A 17496-nucleotide genomic window follows, 5' to 3' on the forward strand; every position below is an offset into this window, starting at 1 on the left:
ATTTAGCAAGCTGGCAAGTGGGGTAACATAATGCAGTAAATGCAAAGGCATAATGACAGAGGAAAAAGATTAGTCAGTTGGGAATATCAACATTTTTCTCAAAAAATATATAATTATGAAGAAAAACAATATACAACTAAAATTATGACATTATATGCCAAAAAATTAACTTCCATGGCCTCCGCCCTTTCTGACAATGTCAACAAATACGTCACAACCCGTGAACTTGGAGCTTTCAGAAACTTTCCACCTGCAAGGTCCTGAATACCACAAGAGGGGGGCTTTCGTATGGACTCTTAAAGGGACTGTTTGTCACTTCTTACACGTTTAAATCAACCGGGTCGGTGTCCCGTGCGCGCTCGCATATGCACGCTTGCGCGTGGCTACGCTGTTCAGACAAGACTCCAACACAAACTACACGGAAGCACCAAAACCGCAAAATTATATCTAGTGAAGCCCGTCTTGCAAAACAGTGTTGGCCGCGGTCGGAGGGCGGGAAGGAGACCGTAGCTTTGCTGTACTCTGCTCCTCTGCTCCTCTGCCTGCCTGCCTTCATTCAGCTCACTCCACCTAATGTGTCTTGAGTCTCCGCAGCGAGTTACGTTATCGTCTCTGACCGGGTGCCAGTGTTTCCTCCGACCGTGGTCGGGAGGCTGAGGCAGGAAAAGCCAACACTAGGATCAGCAGTGATTCATGGGGAGACCTTCGTCTGGTCAGCTAACATTACTGCCAAGCAGGTGAAATATAGAGTGATATTGTGGTTTTAGCTGACTTGTGTCGCCTCACTGTTTTGAGCGATGCTCATTCATGTCTATGTAGAGCGAGCACAAGCGTGAGCCCGAGCAACAGGACGCTGACTTTCGTTGACTCAACGGCCACAGGTATCGCCGTTAACAAGCATTTCTGATTCTTACAAACAGTCCCTTTAACTTTAACATTTAATTTTCCGCTGAGCCTCCTGTTTAACCAAAAAGGTCTGACAGAGACACTCATAATACACTTACTGGGGACTTTTGGTTTTCTTTTCACTTAACCAGGTGTTGTTTTGGGTAAACTAGGCCCTTGTAGTTGACATGGATCTGGGCTTAGAGAAATAGGGACAAGCCTGGGATAGAGAAGCTTTACTCAACACAATGAAGCTGTTTACCATGACAATAACACCAAACTCACTGGGACTTGCCTGGACAGCTGATGGGATTACACCTGTGACATTTCTATTGGCTCCCTATAATACACCTGGCTTGTTAGATTGTAGTAGTGTTTCTGCATGTGCATGCATGTTGACACTAAATTACAGTAAATAGACCAATACGCACCTCACACACAATATACATATTTGCTCTTATCTGACTAGACTTTTTGTTTCATATCTGTAGCCTACAGTTCAACATCCAATTTAGTCAACAAATAGCAGTAGTGGCCTGAAACAGTGGGAGCAAGGGAGGACATGTTTCTCTTGGTGAGTTTTTGTAAACCCAAATCTATACTCAGAGTTGAGTGGATTAGATCCATTAGGCCTATTTATTATTTTTAGCTAATTATTTAAAATATGTATCTATTACTTTTAGTTAATTATTTACTTATTCATTACTTTTAGCTAATTATTTACTTATTTATTATTTTTAGCTAATTATTTCAAATATGTATCTATTACTTTTAGTTAATTATTTACTTATTTATTACTTTTAGCTAATTATTTCAACTACCTTTTTATTACTTTTAGCTAATTATTTACTTATTTATTACTTTTAGCTAACTATTTCAACTGTATTGATTCATTTTAGTTAACTATTCCAACTATGTATTTTATTACTTTTAGCTAACTATTCCAACTATGTAAGGTATTTATTACTTTTAGCTAATTATTTCAACTGAGTATGATGTTTATTACTTTTACAGTAGTTAACTATTCCAACTATGTAAGGTATTTATTACTTTTAGCTCATTATTTCAACTGTATGGTATTTATTACTTTTAGCTCATTATTTCAACTGTATGGTATTTATTACTTTTAGCTCATTATTTCAACTGTGTATGGTATTTATTACTTTTACAATGGCTAACTATTCCAACTATGTATTGTATTACTTTTAGTTAACTATTTCTGCAAATTTCCCCACTGTGGGACTAATAAAGGAATATCTTATCTTATCTTATCTTATCTTATCTTCAACTATGTATTGTATTACTTTTAGTTAATTATTTCAACTGATTCAGGTATTTACAGTTTTTCTCAATTGTTTACACACAAATACTGGTACTTGACACACAATGACCACAACATGTAACTCATGCACCAACCCCCTGAACCAATTCTGCTAAACTACAAGCACAATTCCTGCTTTACACTCAAATTGCAGTTCTAAAACACACTTTTTTCAAAACACTACACACAATTCTCTGCATTTGGCACAATTTTCATGAAGAAAATCTCGTTTTCACAAGGAACACACTGTCATTCAAAATTCTAAAGTCAATTGCCCTACTATGCACACTGACTCATCACATGGGCAAACACCTGTCACACAGTGTTACAATTAGCAATCAGTTGATGCTTTTCATGGCTGGATTTGACATGCTAAGCGATATTTCCCCCGCTGCTTGGCCAGGGAAAACATTGCTTGTGATGTGGATGAGGTGCTGTGGCCAGACCGAAACAGAAGAGAGGATGCAGCATAGTTTGTTTTTTTTCCACTGTATGTGCAACTTTGTGTTGGTTGGGATGTACACTGTGTACATTGTTTTTGTGGGGAAAATAAAATATATTTGTTACCGTGTATTTGTGTGTTCTGAGTATAAAAACAATATTCTAAAATATTTTACAACACACTTATGTATGTACTGTCTGTAGTAAGTGTAACACTGAACAAAAAAAAGGCCTAAGTCATTATGATGAATGGAGAAGAAGTGTTTTCCATTCATCATAGTGTTTTACATTGAGCACATCAGTGTTCAACTGGTTCTTATAAATGTCTATTCATATGATGGTTTGTGTGTGTCATTTGAAAACAAAATACCATTTTGAGAAGAAATAACATTGTTTTGAATGTAAAGTTTCATTTTGCAGGAGAATTGAGGGGTTTTGCCCATTGTGTGTGTGTGTTTTTTGATTTGTGTGTAGAGTTCTGAGAGTATGAGGCATGCTTTCAGAAAATGTGTGTAAACAATCGAGAAAAACTGTATTAGGTAGATAGATTTCAGTGGATTACATTTGACTAAAACCTGCTTTAATGGTGTTTTGAGGTGTGTGTGTGTGTGTGTGTGCGTGTGTGTGCGTGTGTGTGTGTGTGTGAGATCATCCCGCACTAAGAACCGGTCTGACAGCTTTGGGAGTCAAGTCACCTGAATGAAGAACTGGAGGAAAAGTTAGTATCAAAGCGAGGAGACATTTAAAGTGAAAGAAGAAGAAGAGAAACAACAAGATCCGGGTACTAAAGTCCAGCGTTTGATATCAGCGTCTCTTTATTGTTTGATCTCCGCCGCCCTGACGGGGTTTCTTGGACTTTCAAACACTTTTTAAAGCTTTTCTTTTGATGAAAAGACAGAGACAGGTTGGTGTGGTGTAGAGACTGTTGTGGTGTCAGTTTGGTGTCCCAGATTGGGACAGACACACACATCTGTGATAACAGACACTGTCACAGCCACACACACGCACACACAGCCGGAGGAGGACGGAGCGTGTCACCATCATGCCTGTGCGACAGAAAGGTAATAATGTCTTTATTTCTATCTCTTTACTAGCCCTACATCCACTCACATGTTTTATCTTGTTAAAGAGACTATATAGAAGAGGCTACATCAGTTGTTACCACTCTAACAGGCTGTGTTGGTGCAGCCAGCGCTGTAGAAGCGCTCCTCCTCTTCTTCAGCCCGAAACTTCATCTAAAAAACACGCAATTTAACGCTGAAGGGTCTATTGGTGCACGAATACAACGTATAGATCATATTTTAAGTGATTTCACTAATCATTCAGATATTGTGATAAATTCGGCGCACAAGTTATTCACCAAGTGGTATTTTATTATCATTTTTTATTGTCTTTTATTAGTTTACAACCTCATAGTTGGTATGCAAACGCATGGAAAGAGAGCTCAAAGATTTTTTGACTCTTGCCAAATGTTAATTGCATGCCCATTAAAATGTGCAATTGAATAATATATGAAAGCATGCTCTTCTTTATATGCACATAGATACATCAGTCAACAGTCAATATGTTTTGAATGCTGTTTGGCATTTAAAGAAAGCAGCATTTGTTTGTGTTATGTTGATGCTGTCAGTGCTTCCGGTTTAATCAGCTGTTCCATGAGTGCCATGTAGTCTGCACCCTTCTTTCACACCATAAACTATATTGCCCTCATGGCATGACAACTTAATAGTAGTTACCATTTCACAGAATGCAGATAGGCCTACTTCATAGGTTGCACCATTTTCCACTGTTTCCCTTATAATTAAAAAAGTATCACTCAAAACTCCAGTTCAGTTTTATTGTATTATTAATTCATATTACGTCAGGAGCTGAGGATAAACTTACCCTTATATACTTTTTTTTTTTTTTTTAATTTCTGATATTTATTTTGCATTTTCAGCTCTGGGTTGAACCTCATGAGCATCCATACAGAATTCAACAAACAATACAACACTTAACAAATTGAGCGAACAGTACAACATTTAACAAAAACAGTTGTCAGGGGGCAGTCAAACATGTATATATTCTCCAACAACACATGCATCATGTTTCATGTTCCATGTAAATGATCCATTTTTCCCAGTTCTTATCAAAGATATTGCTTTTAAATTTTTAGTTGGTACGTCAGTTTTTCCATTGAAAAAATATCACGGACAATCCCTTATATACTTTTAATTTTTAGTTGCTGTCAAATTTGCAATTCAACATTGAAGTCAAACACTGACAATTGGCAGTAGTTGAGACTGAAACGGAAAGAAAACATTCTTGTGGCACACCTGTGTCTACACTCACTATATGGAGCCAGGTGTTATCAAACCGTCTCTTATTAACTTCACCCTGATGAAGACCTGTGAGGTCCAAACCAGTTTTTTTAACCATAGTAATCCTCAATTAAGTAGATGCTTTAAATTGACATTAATCTCCTTGTTCTGCTAATACTGTCTGGAGAGTTGTACCTCTCCTTTTCTGTCATTGGAGTAAAGGGTTTCTGTTATTTACTTGAATATTTTGTATTTAGATGCTCAGCGAGCCTTGGAGCTTCTCCAGCAGTATCGGGCCAAGCTGGACCAGAGACAGCACAACCAGAGCCGGACCAAGCAGGGCCATGTGGAGGAAGATTCCCAGCTGCAGCAGTCTCTGGACAGAGTCATCAATGTCTTCCAAAGTCAGCTCTTTAGCGCTCTGCTTGGTAAGGAGATCTGTTTGTTTGTTCATATACCCGGCCAGTCACTGTTCCTCTACACATCCACTTATGCCGGTATTACAATGTGAGCTGCTGATTTTTGATGCATGGATTTGACATCTGTATATTTTTCTGCCCCAGAATCAAGGTATTTAAAGGGATAGTTAGAGTGTTCTGAATTGGTATTGTATGAGGTAATTATCCATAGTCAGATGATGGTCGGCACGCACCCAGCTTGGAGAAACAGACAAGAATACAGACATAGGAGCAAAGCGATGTGCTGCTGTGGACGGGGACAGCAGAAAAACATATTTTAGCCACCTAAAAGAAAGACTCACCTAAAACAAATCTATATCTATTTAAGTGTACGCTATGTTTAGAATATTTTGGCGGCTAAAATACATTTTGCTGCCGGCCCCGTCAAAGGCAGTACATTGCTTTGCTCCCCTGACGGTACTTTTTCCAAACTGGGGGCGTGTCGACCGCTATCTGTAGGTAATACATTGACTATGGATAAGTACCTCATACAACACCACTTCAAATCACCTGAACTATCCCTTTAAATCAGCGCAGTTATGTTAGATTGAAGTGTTACCTCACCAAAATCACAAATCCTTTGGTCGTCACTCATTCCAGTTTGACGACCAACTGAAATGAGTTGCAGAAGATGCTAAAACTCTACACCTTCATTCTCTTACCCTCCTTTAATTAGTCATTACAAGCAATCGTTTCTAATCACTGCACCTGCTTTTGAATCTCTGGAACACAGTACACAGATCTCTATTGTGGTATATACCGTATGTATTGTGATGTTTTAATTCTGTCTATTGTTGTTTTATTCCACCAGTTGTATCTATGTTTTAAGGTCTTGTATCGACTTGCCTTCTGTCGCTGCGTCTTGACCAGGTCATCATTGTAGATTAGAAATGCTTTTCAAATGACTTACCTGGTTAAATAAAGGTAAAATAAAAATAAATAAGTTTAAATTTGGGTAAACCATTTGCCTTGCTGTGGGCAGTTTCCCCTATTTTCTAGCTTTTCTTGATTATCTAGAGTAACTGGGACTTTGTTTATGGAAAGCGGTTTCAGTTAGTAGTTTTTCAAATGTTATTTTGGATTACAAATAAAACAGAAACTCTATGTGTGGCTAGATGCCACTGTTTTTTTTGTGATTTGGGTGAACTGACTAGCTTGGTTCTTGTGCTGGTCTCCGCAAAAAGTTCATGAACTCAGTGCAGCGAGGTTCAGTCGTCTTAAATGTTGACGGAGCAGTGCAGTGTGTCAGTCCAGTCGGGAAGGATACCATGTGTTTGGGACTCTATATGAAGGCTTGAAGACAGGTGCACTTGTGTGTGCTTTTGTCCAAATGAAGATAAGAAGGTTTGGCTATAAGACAGTGGGGCTGTAGGCCAGCAGACAGAGGGCCAGGCTGATCATAAGAGAAGAGGAGTGCTGTGTTAGCACTAGTTTTCACAGTAAGATCTTGTGCTATCACATGACTGTTCACCAGGAAATAGAGATCAGAACACAAACATGTAGGCGTGATGTGGCCTGTCACTGAAAACACAAGGCCCCTCTGTAGAAATTCTGCATAAATTCAGAGAATGTGTGGCAAGCATAAATTCCTCCCAAGAGTTAACAGTCTGTGTCTGACTGGTTTGTTCTGCTTGTGGCGAACTGTTGCTTATTGGAAGGAAAACACATGTGGTTCAACAAACTGGTTCTTAGTCTCTGGTCCCACCTGCTTTGTGCCATGCCACTCCTTTCTCTGTTTAATGTGTGTGTGGGTGTGTGTTTGCGTGCGTGTGTGAGTGTGTGTGTGTGTGTGTGTGTGTGTGTGTGTGTTTGCGTGTGTGCCGTTCACTAAACATGGGACTGAGTTCCTGTTTGTGATTTTGACCTTTAATCGAGCCGTCTCTTGTTAAAGTTTTATCTTGAAACAGCGCAGTCTTTCTTTTTTTTCTTCGTATTATTGATCCTTGATTTCTTTTGTGTTGAAGACATTTGACTTCATCTATTATGTAATATGTTTGAGTATACTGTACGTCGGTGAATGTGATTATGTGTTACCGTACTTTCTATCTTTACTGCTTGTTTTATGGTCATTTTTATGTATTGTACAGTTAAATTCCCTGAGTGCTTTTCACTCTTCTCCTTTTCTCTTTACACATCCTCCTCCAACTGTCTGTGTATTCCCTGTCCTCTATCCACATACTGTACCTCTTCATCATCTCTTTTATGACCACCAAACTTATCTGAGTGAGCAGCCTGGGCTTTGATTAATTGTAGTATTGCCGGTTCTGTATGCAGAGAGGGAGAAGTGAAACATCTAATCAAAGTAGTCACTGATGCGTTCTGTCAGTGTGGTTACTTCTAAAAAGGGAAATGACAGTAGGATTAACTATTCCTCTTTTAAGTGGGAAACCCTGCATACTTGAGGAACTACTGTTCTATGTGACTATAGTGGCACCGTGGCAGTATCCTTGTGCTGCCACTAGAGGTCAACAGTGTATTAGCTGTATATCCTTTGCTTTCTCTAACATGTACCTAATAAAACAATTGAGACTTTTTTGAGATCAGCTTCAGTAGTGATTAAGGTTTTCTACAGCTTTACAGGACTGCAACCGGGTGATTATTTTCATTATAGTTAAATCTGGTGAGTTATATTAGTTGAAATTCTCATTACCTCCCGGAAGCAATCAATGAATCAAATGCTCTGACAAAAAAAAAGGAAAACAAATCTGGTATCTGTGGCTGTCGCAGGACTGTAATAAACCCGTCCAATCATTTCATTTGGCCCGAATGAAACGATTGGACGAGCAATGATTGGCGCGCACACTGTCCGTGCACCCATAGCACGTCACCGGGGTCTTCCACAAGCTTCTAGCTTGATAGCTGTGATTACTAACAATAGCCATGTTCATTGTTTACATTCATTATGGTATTTATGTTCGTAATGATAACAGGGGGGGGTGGCTTTGGAGGGAGGCCTGAAGCGACGGACTGCCAGTGTTACAGACTTTCTCGCTATATTTAGGGATTTTTAGAGCTAGTGCTGCTTGATACTTTTATTGGAAAAGAGTTGGCAACGCTGGGCTCAGTTTTTTTGGCTGGATCATTTTTAAAAATCTAGTGTACTCTTGCTAGTTTCTTAAGATCACCCACCCTGCCTTTAACCACTTTCAGTTGTTCAGTCTATACACTGTCAAAAAGAAATGTCCATCACAGCTTCCCTGAGCCCAAAGTGACATTTTCAGTCTTGTTTTGTTCAACGAACTGTCCATAATCCAAAGATAATCAGTTTACAATGATATGAAACAAAAACAGAAATAATTCCTCAGTTCGGATAAGCTTAAACCACAAAATGCTTTTATTGTTCGAGTGATAAATGTCTGAAATGATTAACTGATCATCAATTTAATTTGAGTTTAAGTTTTGACTAATCTGAGGTAAAAAAAAGTATTACCTCAGTGTGCTGATATTTAGTCAATTATTCATTTATTCATTCTTTTTGTTTTGTAATTAGTTATTCTTTCATTTTTTTTATATTCATCCATCCCTTCAATGTGTCATTACCTAATTTACTAATCCACTAAACCCTTCAGTCATTCGTCATGTATCTTTCATTCTTTCTTCTCATTCTTTCATTTTCATCTTTATTCATCAATCTTTGCTTTTCTCATCCAGATATTCAGGAGTACTATGAATTGACCCTCCTTGCAGACAGCAAGTGCTCTGTGGACCAGACAGATGGTCCGTGGAACCTCCCTGCCTCTGGTAACCTGCTAGCAGAGCTCCCAGTCCAGCCACAGCCCTCCTCTGGTCCCTTGAGCCCCCAGGCTTCTGGAGGATCCCCCCAGCCAAAATCCCCCCTGACCCCTAAGGCCAAGTCAATCAAGTCCCATGCTGCTCCACTCCCATCCGGGACACCCACATCAAAGCCATCTTCCCCTACAACGCCGTCCATTACACCCCAGTCAGAGCCAGGCAAGGTCAAGTATCGTGCTCCTCTCCCTCCTGTCCATCCTGGAGCCTCCACATCATTGGTATCGGAGACTCATTTTCCGTCTTCTCCCTCTGCTGCCACGTTCTCCGGAGTCACATTGAATGGTGCAGAAACCCCCACTGGCTCCATTAAAACACCTCCTGGAGCATCACCGAATGGAACAAAGCCACATGTTACTGCCACCAACTCTAACGCTTCTTCAGAAAGCTCCATCACTTACGTCAATGCACAAAGCGATCCTGTCTCTCCAGACCTCAGCCTGGTGACTGTCTCAGCCCTCGTCTCCAGCACCATCCAAGGCTTTGTGTTTCCAACCACTCCAGACAAACTTAGCCCCACCCACACCACTCCTATCACCAGCCCAGGTTTCAACAGAGTCACAGACGCTGATAAAGTCTCTACACCTCCTGCGACCAGCAAGGACCCAGGCATACGCCAAGTCACTCCCGGCACGAGTCCAACTAGCCCCAACCAGGGGAAATTTACCTTCAGCAGCCGCAGCCCCACAGGTCCTCCAGGGCCTTTGACGAAAGGGCCTTGTATGAGGTATGTCCAACATCCATACTTTAATTGTTATTAGGGTACATTAGCAAGACTTTACAACTGTTAACTGACATTTGAACACACTCAATTGATTAATTATCTCTGGAAAAGTCAGTGCAAAACACTACGGCAATAAGCAATTAGCACCTAAAAGTATGACTTCAGTCCCAATTTGATCAAACAGGGTACTGACACTGTCACAATCCTGGTTATTGATACTTTGAATAAATATAATATAGAAAAATAAGCAGTATGCTACGAACTATGAGAGCTTTTTTCATTCATTTCACATTGGTGAAGTTACGACAGGTGGTCCTTTTCTTTACTTGGTCAGCTTTTGTTCTGTAGCCATGCTGCTCATTCTAATTCACTAATTTAGTCTATTTCTTTCCACCAAAATTGAGAACACAAAACCCATTTCAACAAAGATTTACACAATCCCTGGTGGTTAAGACAGCAAAACTAATATACTGACAAACTGGACACAGGTTAACTCTTTCAATTTATGATCAGTCTGTGATAGAAATTAATAAAATGTGCATTTATTTTATTTAAAAATGCCTCAAATTGTAATTTTTAATAGAAAACTTAACACAAAATGATATTAGCTATTAAATATCATGCTTTTTATAATGAAAATGAATGTATGTCACATGGCTTAAGTGACTGATAGACTACAACACTGCATTTTGTTTGCTATTGGGAATTAAGGTGTAGTAGTACAGAATAATAACTGACCGTTTTCAGAGTTCACCTCCAGACATCCTCTCTCGTTGATCTCTGTTCCTAGTCCAACCAGCCCCGGGCCACCAAAAGTCACCTCCACTAGCCCTAGCCGAGGTCCAGCCAGCCCCACTAGCCCTAGCCGTGGTCCAGCCAGCCCCAGGCCAGCTACAAGCCCACTGACCCCCAACAAGGTAAGACATCTCTGGTTGTATTGTGCCTCGGGAAACCTACAGGAAATATCTCCTCAGTTCATAGCAGTGTATAATACGTATTGCCTCCTATCTGAAGTCGATGGGTGATCTCAGTTGTTGCGTGGCAACCTCGAGGTTACAGTAAAGTAGGGCTGCAACATTGTGGAAAGGGAGTGAGGTTATGTTTTCTGTCCTGAGTCTTAGAGGAACTATTTGTAAATGAAAAAATAGCATCCATTTTCTCCTTGTGTCTAGGAGAGCTTGCCATGTTTGGTGATGTACTGTGTAATTCTCCGATTAGATGTTTATATGGTCAGGTGGCAGAGACTTCCTACTAGGTTTCATGGTCCTAATAGTCTGATTTTTCATATCCAGGTTTTATTTGGGTGGGATCCGTCAACTAGTATATACATTTGTTGTCGGCTAAACATTGCTTGCAAGATATATGCTGTCATGATTGTGTTTTTGTCAGAATTAGGGTTGGATGAATTCCTAATCATCACAGACTAGGTTTTCTTGATAATGGCATTTTGTTTTAGCGCCAAAGGTTTTTTCTTTCGTTGTGCTACAACCTGTTTTGTTTTTGCCCCCTGTCTGCGCACAGTTGGTTTGACGCTCACTTGTCATTTATGGATGCAGCTTATGAAGAATTTAGGAACACAGTTCACCCTGCAAAAGCAAATATAGAAGAATCATATTGTCATACAAGAGAAGATTTCGTGGATACTGAAAATAATGGTTTTAATATAACTAAATAACTGCAGAACATGAAGTTTTCACATAGAATTAGTCTGGATTTTTTGCTTCATGTCACTTGTCCCTACATGGAAATAGTTGTGATACAGTGCAAAAATGTTTTTTACTAGTGACAACATGTCTAATCTTGAACCAGTATTTGGAAAGGCTGCTGGTGGCTGCAGAGAGCAAAGTTAGATGGACAGATCGTTTATGCAGGATGGCTGTTTGAACATTGGCTCACATTGCATTACATAATATGACAAGGGGAATCAATTCAGTTCAGTAACATTTTATTCTCCTGTAGAGTCAGCAGGACGAGCTCAGAGATGGGCTCATACAAGTGCTTTTGTCTTGTTGATCTTGCTGAAATGGTTTTGTGTGGTTTGGGCTGTTTGAACACAGACTTACACTGCACACATCATTGCATTGATCTGCTGCTGATAGTCCACATCTCAGGACATTGTGCTAATATTGACTTACTTTGCTTTATACTAAAGCTGTTTTCAATACAGTGCTGTACTGTATGTGCATCAGGCAAGATTTATAAATACTGCTTGTATTGTGTTGTTACACAATGAATGTAACTCCGGGTACATTCATGTGCTGTTCAGGCGTTCCTAATTAAAACATGTAAATGCAAATCAACTGTTATTGTCACACATTATATTGTACACAGCATAGTACACAGTGAAATGTAGCCTCTGCATTTAACCCATCCTAGTATAAGGAGCAGTGGACAAACTGGCACCTCTCCCAACCCGATATCACGCCAAAGCGTGTTATAGACCCGCCAGTCCACCAGAGAATAGCGTGTCAGTGTCACGTTTTGCCTCGCAGACGTCACTAACGTAACTTCAAAACAAAACACTGGTCTCCTGGTTGAAAGTCCTGTGTTTGTTGGACCCATCCACCTCCCCCCCCTCGACCGCCTGTCATATATATGGCTCTTAGCGTAGCATATTCACTTGGATGAATTTACATTGCAGTCAGTACAGACTACACGGCAGGAAAATGACACATCTAAAGCAAGAAGGGCATTTTTATTACACGCTTTTGCCTTGCGCATTATCGTGTCATTCACAAGTCTTTTTGTACAACAAGGCTGCCTCTCCAGCTACCAGTCCGGACTCCGTACTTGGTCCGTGCGAGGACTTGAACCGGCGACCCTTCATTTCCCAATTCAAGTACCACAGACTGAGCTACTGCCGCCAAATTAATTTATCCAATAATAATTATAAACTGGGGTGATTAATTTAGTTTTTGTTATCACACAAAAAAGGGAATTTTGTTCTTAGTGACCGAAGATGAAATGAAATTAAACACATTTTTTGCGTTTCTTATTAACCATCACTGAACTGTTTAATGAATGAGTTTACTGGTGTTAAATGGCTACAGAAGAAATTGAGACCCAATAATAATACTCATTTAGCACAACCCAGTGCAGAGTAGACAGACTGACAGCTCTCTGTTGGCAGCAGTGAGCATCATGAGAGAACTAACAATGAGTGCAGGGCCAGAGAAGGGTGGAGCAGGACAGAAGTAGGACAGGAACAGAAACAAATGTAAAATTGGGTGTATGTGAGTGTTTGTTTTATGCAAGACGTTTGGAAGTGAGACACCCAACGTTCCCTCTCTGCTTCGCTGGTCTTGTAAAGTATGTATAGTACAGTAACATCAATTGTAGTGATGTTGTGTATCTAAAAATAGCCCAGTATCCTGAGTGAGTGAAATCCCATCTTTGTGTAAAGCTTCAGGGTGCATATGGAGCTTTAACTTCGCCAATACCCAAAGTTGAAAGTAGAGCATCCATTGCTATACCGCTGTTACTGCTCACTCAGTCTAACCCCCCACTCCTCCTGCAAGAGACTGACCTGATAAAACCGCAGAGAGTGGTGTGTGTGTAGCATAAGTATGTGTGTGTGTGCGCTTATGTCTGTGTATACACGTCTGTCTGCGTGAGTGTTTGCCTGTGCATCCATGTGTATGCGTTTCTGCGCCTGTCTCTGCATGTTTGCCATTTTTTTTGTGTGCGGATATATATTCTGAGCCATGCACTCTTTGAGGTCAAAATGTGGCTACCCGCTGCCATAAAATGAAGACCGCAGCTGGAAAACAAGAGGGCGGGCGGAGGTGCACCGGGACAGCTGCCATGTTTCCGAGTCGGCCCCTATTTTAGCGGAGAAGTCTTCTCTGTCTGCTCCGATGAAAGGACAGGTGGACAGGACATGAGAAAGGGAGGAGAGTGAGGGATGAAAGAAGAGGGTGAGAAGGAGGAGACAGAGACGGCAAAAGGATGTCACCAAAAGCAACAAGCGGCTGAGTGGTGGAAGTTGCAGCTGGAGGATGTTTCGGTGAAAGTTTGCCAGTCGGACTGGTGAGGATGGACTGCATCTGCATACTCACTACCAAGGTGAGACACTGGAAGAGAGCAGATCGGAGTAGAGCAGAGGAGCATGACAGACAAGACAGAGTAAACAGGGTGTGACAGCGTGGACGTTCAGCCTCATATCAAGTTTTCTAATAACTACATTATCGAGGTTTTGTGATAAGTGTCCCTGATTGTTGAAATTGTGTGTGAATTCCTCACATGATCATTTTGATAATATACTGTCATCAAGATAGAATGATTTTCACCTGCAGTCCTTTGGAGGAAGGGGGTGGAGGGGGATTACACTTACTATAAGACATCCAAATTAAGCATTTCCTGATAAACTACAGGCTTAGTAAATGATGGGAAACTAAGTGCACCTGCAAACAATTAGCCATATCTAATTGGTGACAGGTTGCTTCTTGCACAGATGGCGTGCTGTATTTTGTGAATGAACAGGCTATAAGGTGATATCTTACAGGAACGGGCTGTGATCTAGTGAAGCGACTCTAATGGGAATGCCGAGCTGTTTCTCAGTTGTTGGTCTGACAACATGTGACACCCAGAGAGACAGGAAACTGGGTTGATAGGACACACACTTCAAAAGGCTAGCTATCTGACTGACTGGCTGGCGGTGTAGATAACTGACTGATTCGCTGGTTGACTGACTGGTCTCAAGACAGGAGAGATCGCTTGGCTAAAAAAAAAGGCTGGCATGATTGACTACATACATACATTATGCACAGATATACGTGGCCTATATAAAAGGAGCAGAACCAGTGTGAGCTGAGGTTAAGCAAGTATAGACAATGGATGGATGGATAATTTAACTGTTAATGCTTTGAATGACTTTGTATGATGTGTCTTCTGACCTCATCTAAAGACAGAAGTATTCAGATTTGTCCGAAATGGCCACGCTTGAAGGCAGGGTGAAAAGCTTGCTGTTTATAAGAGGGGCGACATGCGATCATTTTTCACATAATGATAACAGAGCAGACTTCTCAAAGGCATTCATGGTTGCCCTGCTATAGTTTGTGCTGAGAAAAAGAGAGCTTGAGAGAAAAAGTTCAAATCCTGCATACTCTGGCACCTTCACACACCTGGCCAATGGCTGCATGAAGTGAGCGCTCTTGTCGGATTGTTGGTTTCGGAAAGTTATGGAAATGTCCCACAATTCTTGGACGACACTGTTTGACGACCTTTCAAACGCTTTGTTTGAAGCAACAACTATACTGCCTGTACAGATCTTTGCTGTAACTTCTCATCAGTCATTAGACTTGGCTTGTGTTTCCACTACATCTCACAGACTTTGACCACACCACCTGATCCTGCACTTACAGAAACAGTAGTTTATTCTGAGATACTGGTGTGGTTATATCTTCAACTTAGTTACTGTAACGGATTACAATACATTGAATGTGTGGCTAAATCAGGCTTGGCATCTCGGGGTGCTCTCAATCTCATTATGGACTCAGCCTTGATTGTGCTTATTCATGGACTCTACTTAAGTGTTTATATCACATTGTCTGCTTGAAGTACAGACACTTTGACCCCTACAGTAGGTGACCCTGCCGCCTTAGTAAGAAATGCTGTCTTAGAGCCGGTTCATGAGGTTGCTTATTAGCTGTTAGGAGCAGTATGACCTTCCCTTGTGCTGGCTCACACACGGATTGTGAGGTTGAGACAAAGAATCAAACTCTCACTGCAAAGATGTTAATTTTATCTGATAACAATATAATAATAAGCTCAAGAAAGAAGCTGCATGGTCTTTAAAGGGATCTGATGAATGATAGAAAGCGCTCGAGGACTGACACCCACACATGCACACAAATACAAATAAGTCTGCAGTGTGCTGGCATATATGCAAACAGACTGCAGGGATTCCATCTCGCATTCATCTGGCTAATCTCGTTTATCTCATTAAGATAATGGATTAAATAACAGAGGGTGTCCCTTGAGCTCAAGACTGCTAGATTACTGCTGGAGGATGTATCCGTTCATCCTCCCCCTTCCTGCTTGATTCATTTCTTCCTCCCATCTCCCTCTTTGACTCTTTTACTATGTGCATTCTGGGTAAACAGAAAAACAAGTTTTAGAATCCAGACCTAAATGCACTGGGTTGATCAGAGATGTATTTGGTTACATTAACAATAATAAAAGTAAAAATTCAATGAATTTCCAGTGCACACAGGAACAACGATACAAATAGATTCAATCGGTTGCACCTCTAATCCTGAAATAAATATCAAACTTGAAGTTACTACAAGGAACTTTGAACTGGTTATGAAGCCACTATATGAAATACATAAGCAAACGAGACCATCAATGAGCTCTTTCTAATCATTCTTAATGTTTGTCATCGGTGCCACCGGGTCAGATTCTGCTCAAAATCAGATGAAATTATGCAGGTTCACTACAAACCTCTTCATCTCAGACTCCAGTTACCTGCCCACCGTGGACAGACCCAGATTCGGCTTCAACCTTCAGTTGGAGCTCTGGCGGGAGGCGAAGAGCTCCGCGCCCGGTAGCAGCTGCTCTTCCTCTGGCCAGGAGCAGAGCTTTGCCTCGCTGCTTCGCTTGCACCGCTGAGAGCCAACACTGACACAACGCTGCTAGAGGCCCAGGCCGTATTGCTGGGTACACTGGAGAGAAGGGAGGCACGGGAGAACCAGAACCAGACTGTCACACCCTGCTGTAGTAAAATGAGAAGTTTTCTAAAGGGACTCTGGTGCTCAGAAACACTACCGCTTTTGTCCACAGGGACCGCCAAAATCCACACAAAATGAAAGTTCCTTGTTGTAGCTTTAAAGATTACAGTACAATACTCTTGTATGTGTTTAATACAATCCTTCAAATAATAAATACTCAGTTTTCAAACATCTACCAAACATATATATTCAGTAGTATCTATACTTGTGGAGATTGTTGTCAAACATACAGGATGTGGATTTTACTTTCTCTCAGTATACTCTTCTCTATCTTGCCCAATCCTCTTTTCCTCTCTGATATATCCTGTCTTAAATCCCACCCTGGTTTTATCAGTATGTGATTGTTGTCTGGCCTTCTGGCCTCCCCGTGCTCCAAGAGAGCAAGAGTCTCTCCTAAGAGGCTTACCTTAGGCTGCTAATAGACTTTACAGAGGTGGAGCTATTCTAGGTGGGACAAAGAGGAGAAAAAAGAGAGGCAAAAATGAAAGAGACGCACACAAAGACTGAAGGGAGAAGAGAGATCTAGTCTGTGAGCGAGTGCATGAGTTGGAGTTCCTCGTATATCTAGCGTTTCTGGGTTATTTGACTGGATTTTGCCAAAAAACTCTGCGCTACATCATTCCACCGATCCATCCATCTGTGCAACTGTCCAGCTGGCACTGTGATGTAACTGTGAGGAGGGGTCACGGCCGACAAATTAATCAGCGGAGGAGGCATGAGAGGAGAGGAGAGGAGGGAGAGAACTTCCCAAGCAGCTGTAGGACTACTGATGTCAGAGCTATGTATCTGCCTTAGGACTAACCCAGCGATGTACTGTAGGGCTGCTGTCACAGGTTAGCTCACTTCA

General features: G+C 41.0%; 1 protein-coding gene across 3 annotated transcripts in view; it reads left to right on the forward strand.

Annotated features, from left to right (window-relative positions):
- The first annotated feature begins 3337 nt into the window (after positions 1-3337).
- LOC119488121 (discs large homolog 1-like protein) overlaps positions 3338-17496 on the forward strand; it is a 117995-nt gene continuing 103836 nt past the window's right edge. The window contains exons 1-4 of one of the 3 annotated variants that reach the window (XM_037769430.1): positions 3338-3708; positions 5205-5375; positions 9057-9921; positions 10709-10835. In XM_037769430.1, the coding sequence (XP_037625358.1) occupies positions 3690-3708; positions 5205-5375; positions 9057-9921; positions 10709-10835 (1182 nt within the window). In that variant the 5' untranslated portion in view covers positions 3338-3689. The remainder of the gene's footprint in view (positions 3709-5204; positions 5376-9056; positions 9922-10708; positions 10836-17496) is intronic. The other 2 variants (XM_037769432.1, XM_037769431.1) reach the window with 2 other exon arrangements.

The sequence above is a fragment of the Sebastes umbrosus genome, chromosome 5, assembly GCF_015220745.1.
Source record: "Sebastes umbrosus isolate fSebUmb1 chromosome 5, fSebUmb1.pri, whole genome shotgun sequence".
Classification (NCBI taxonomy): Eukaryota; Metazoa; Chordata; class Actinopteri; order Perciformes; family Sebastidae; genus Sebastes; species Sebastes umbrosus.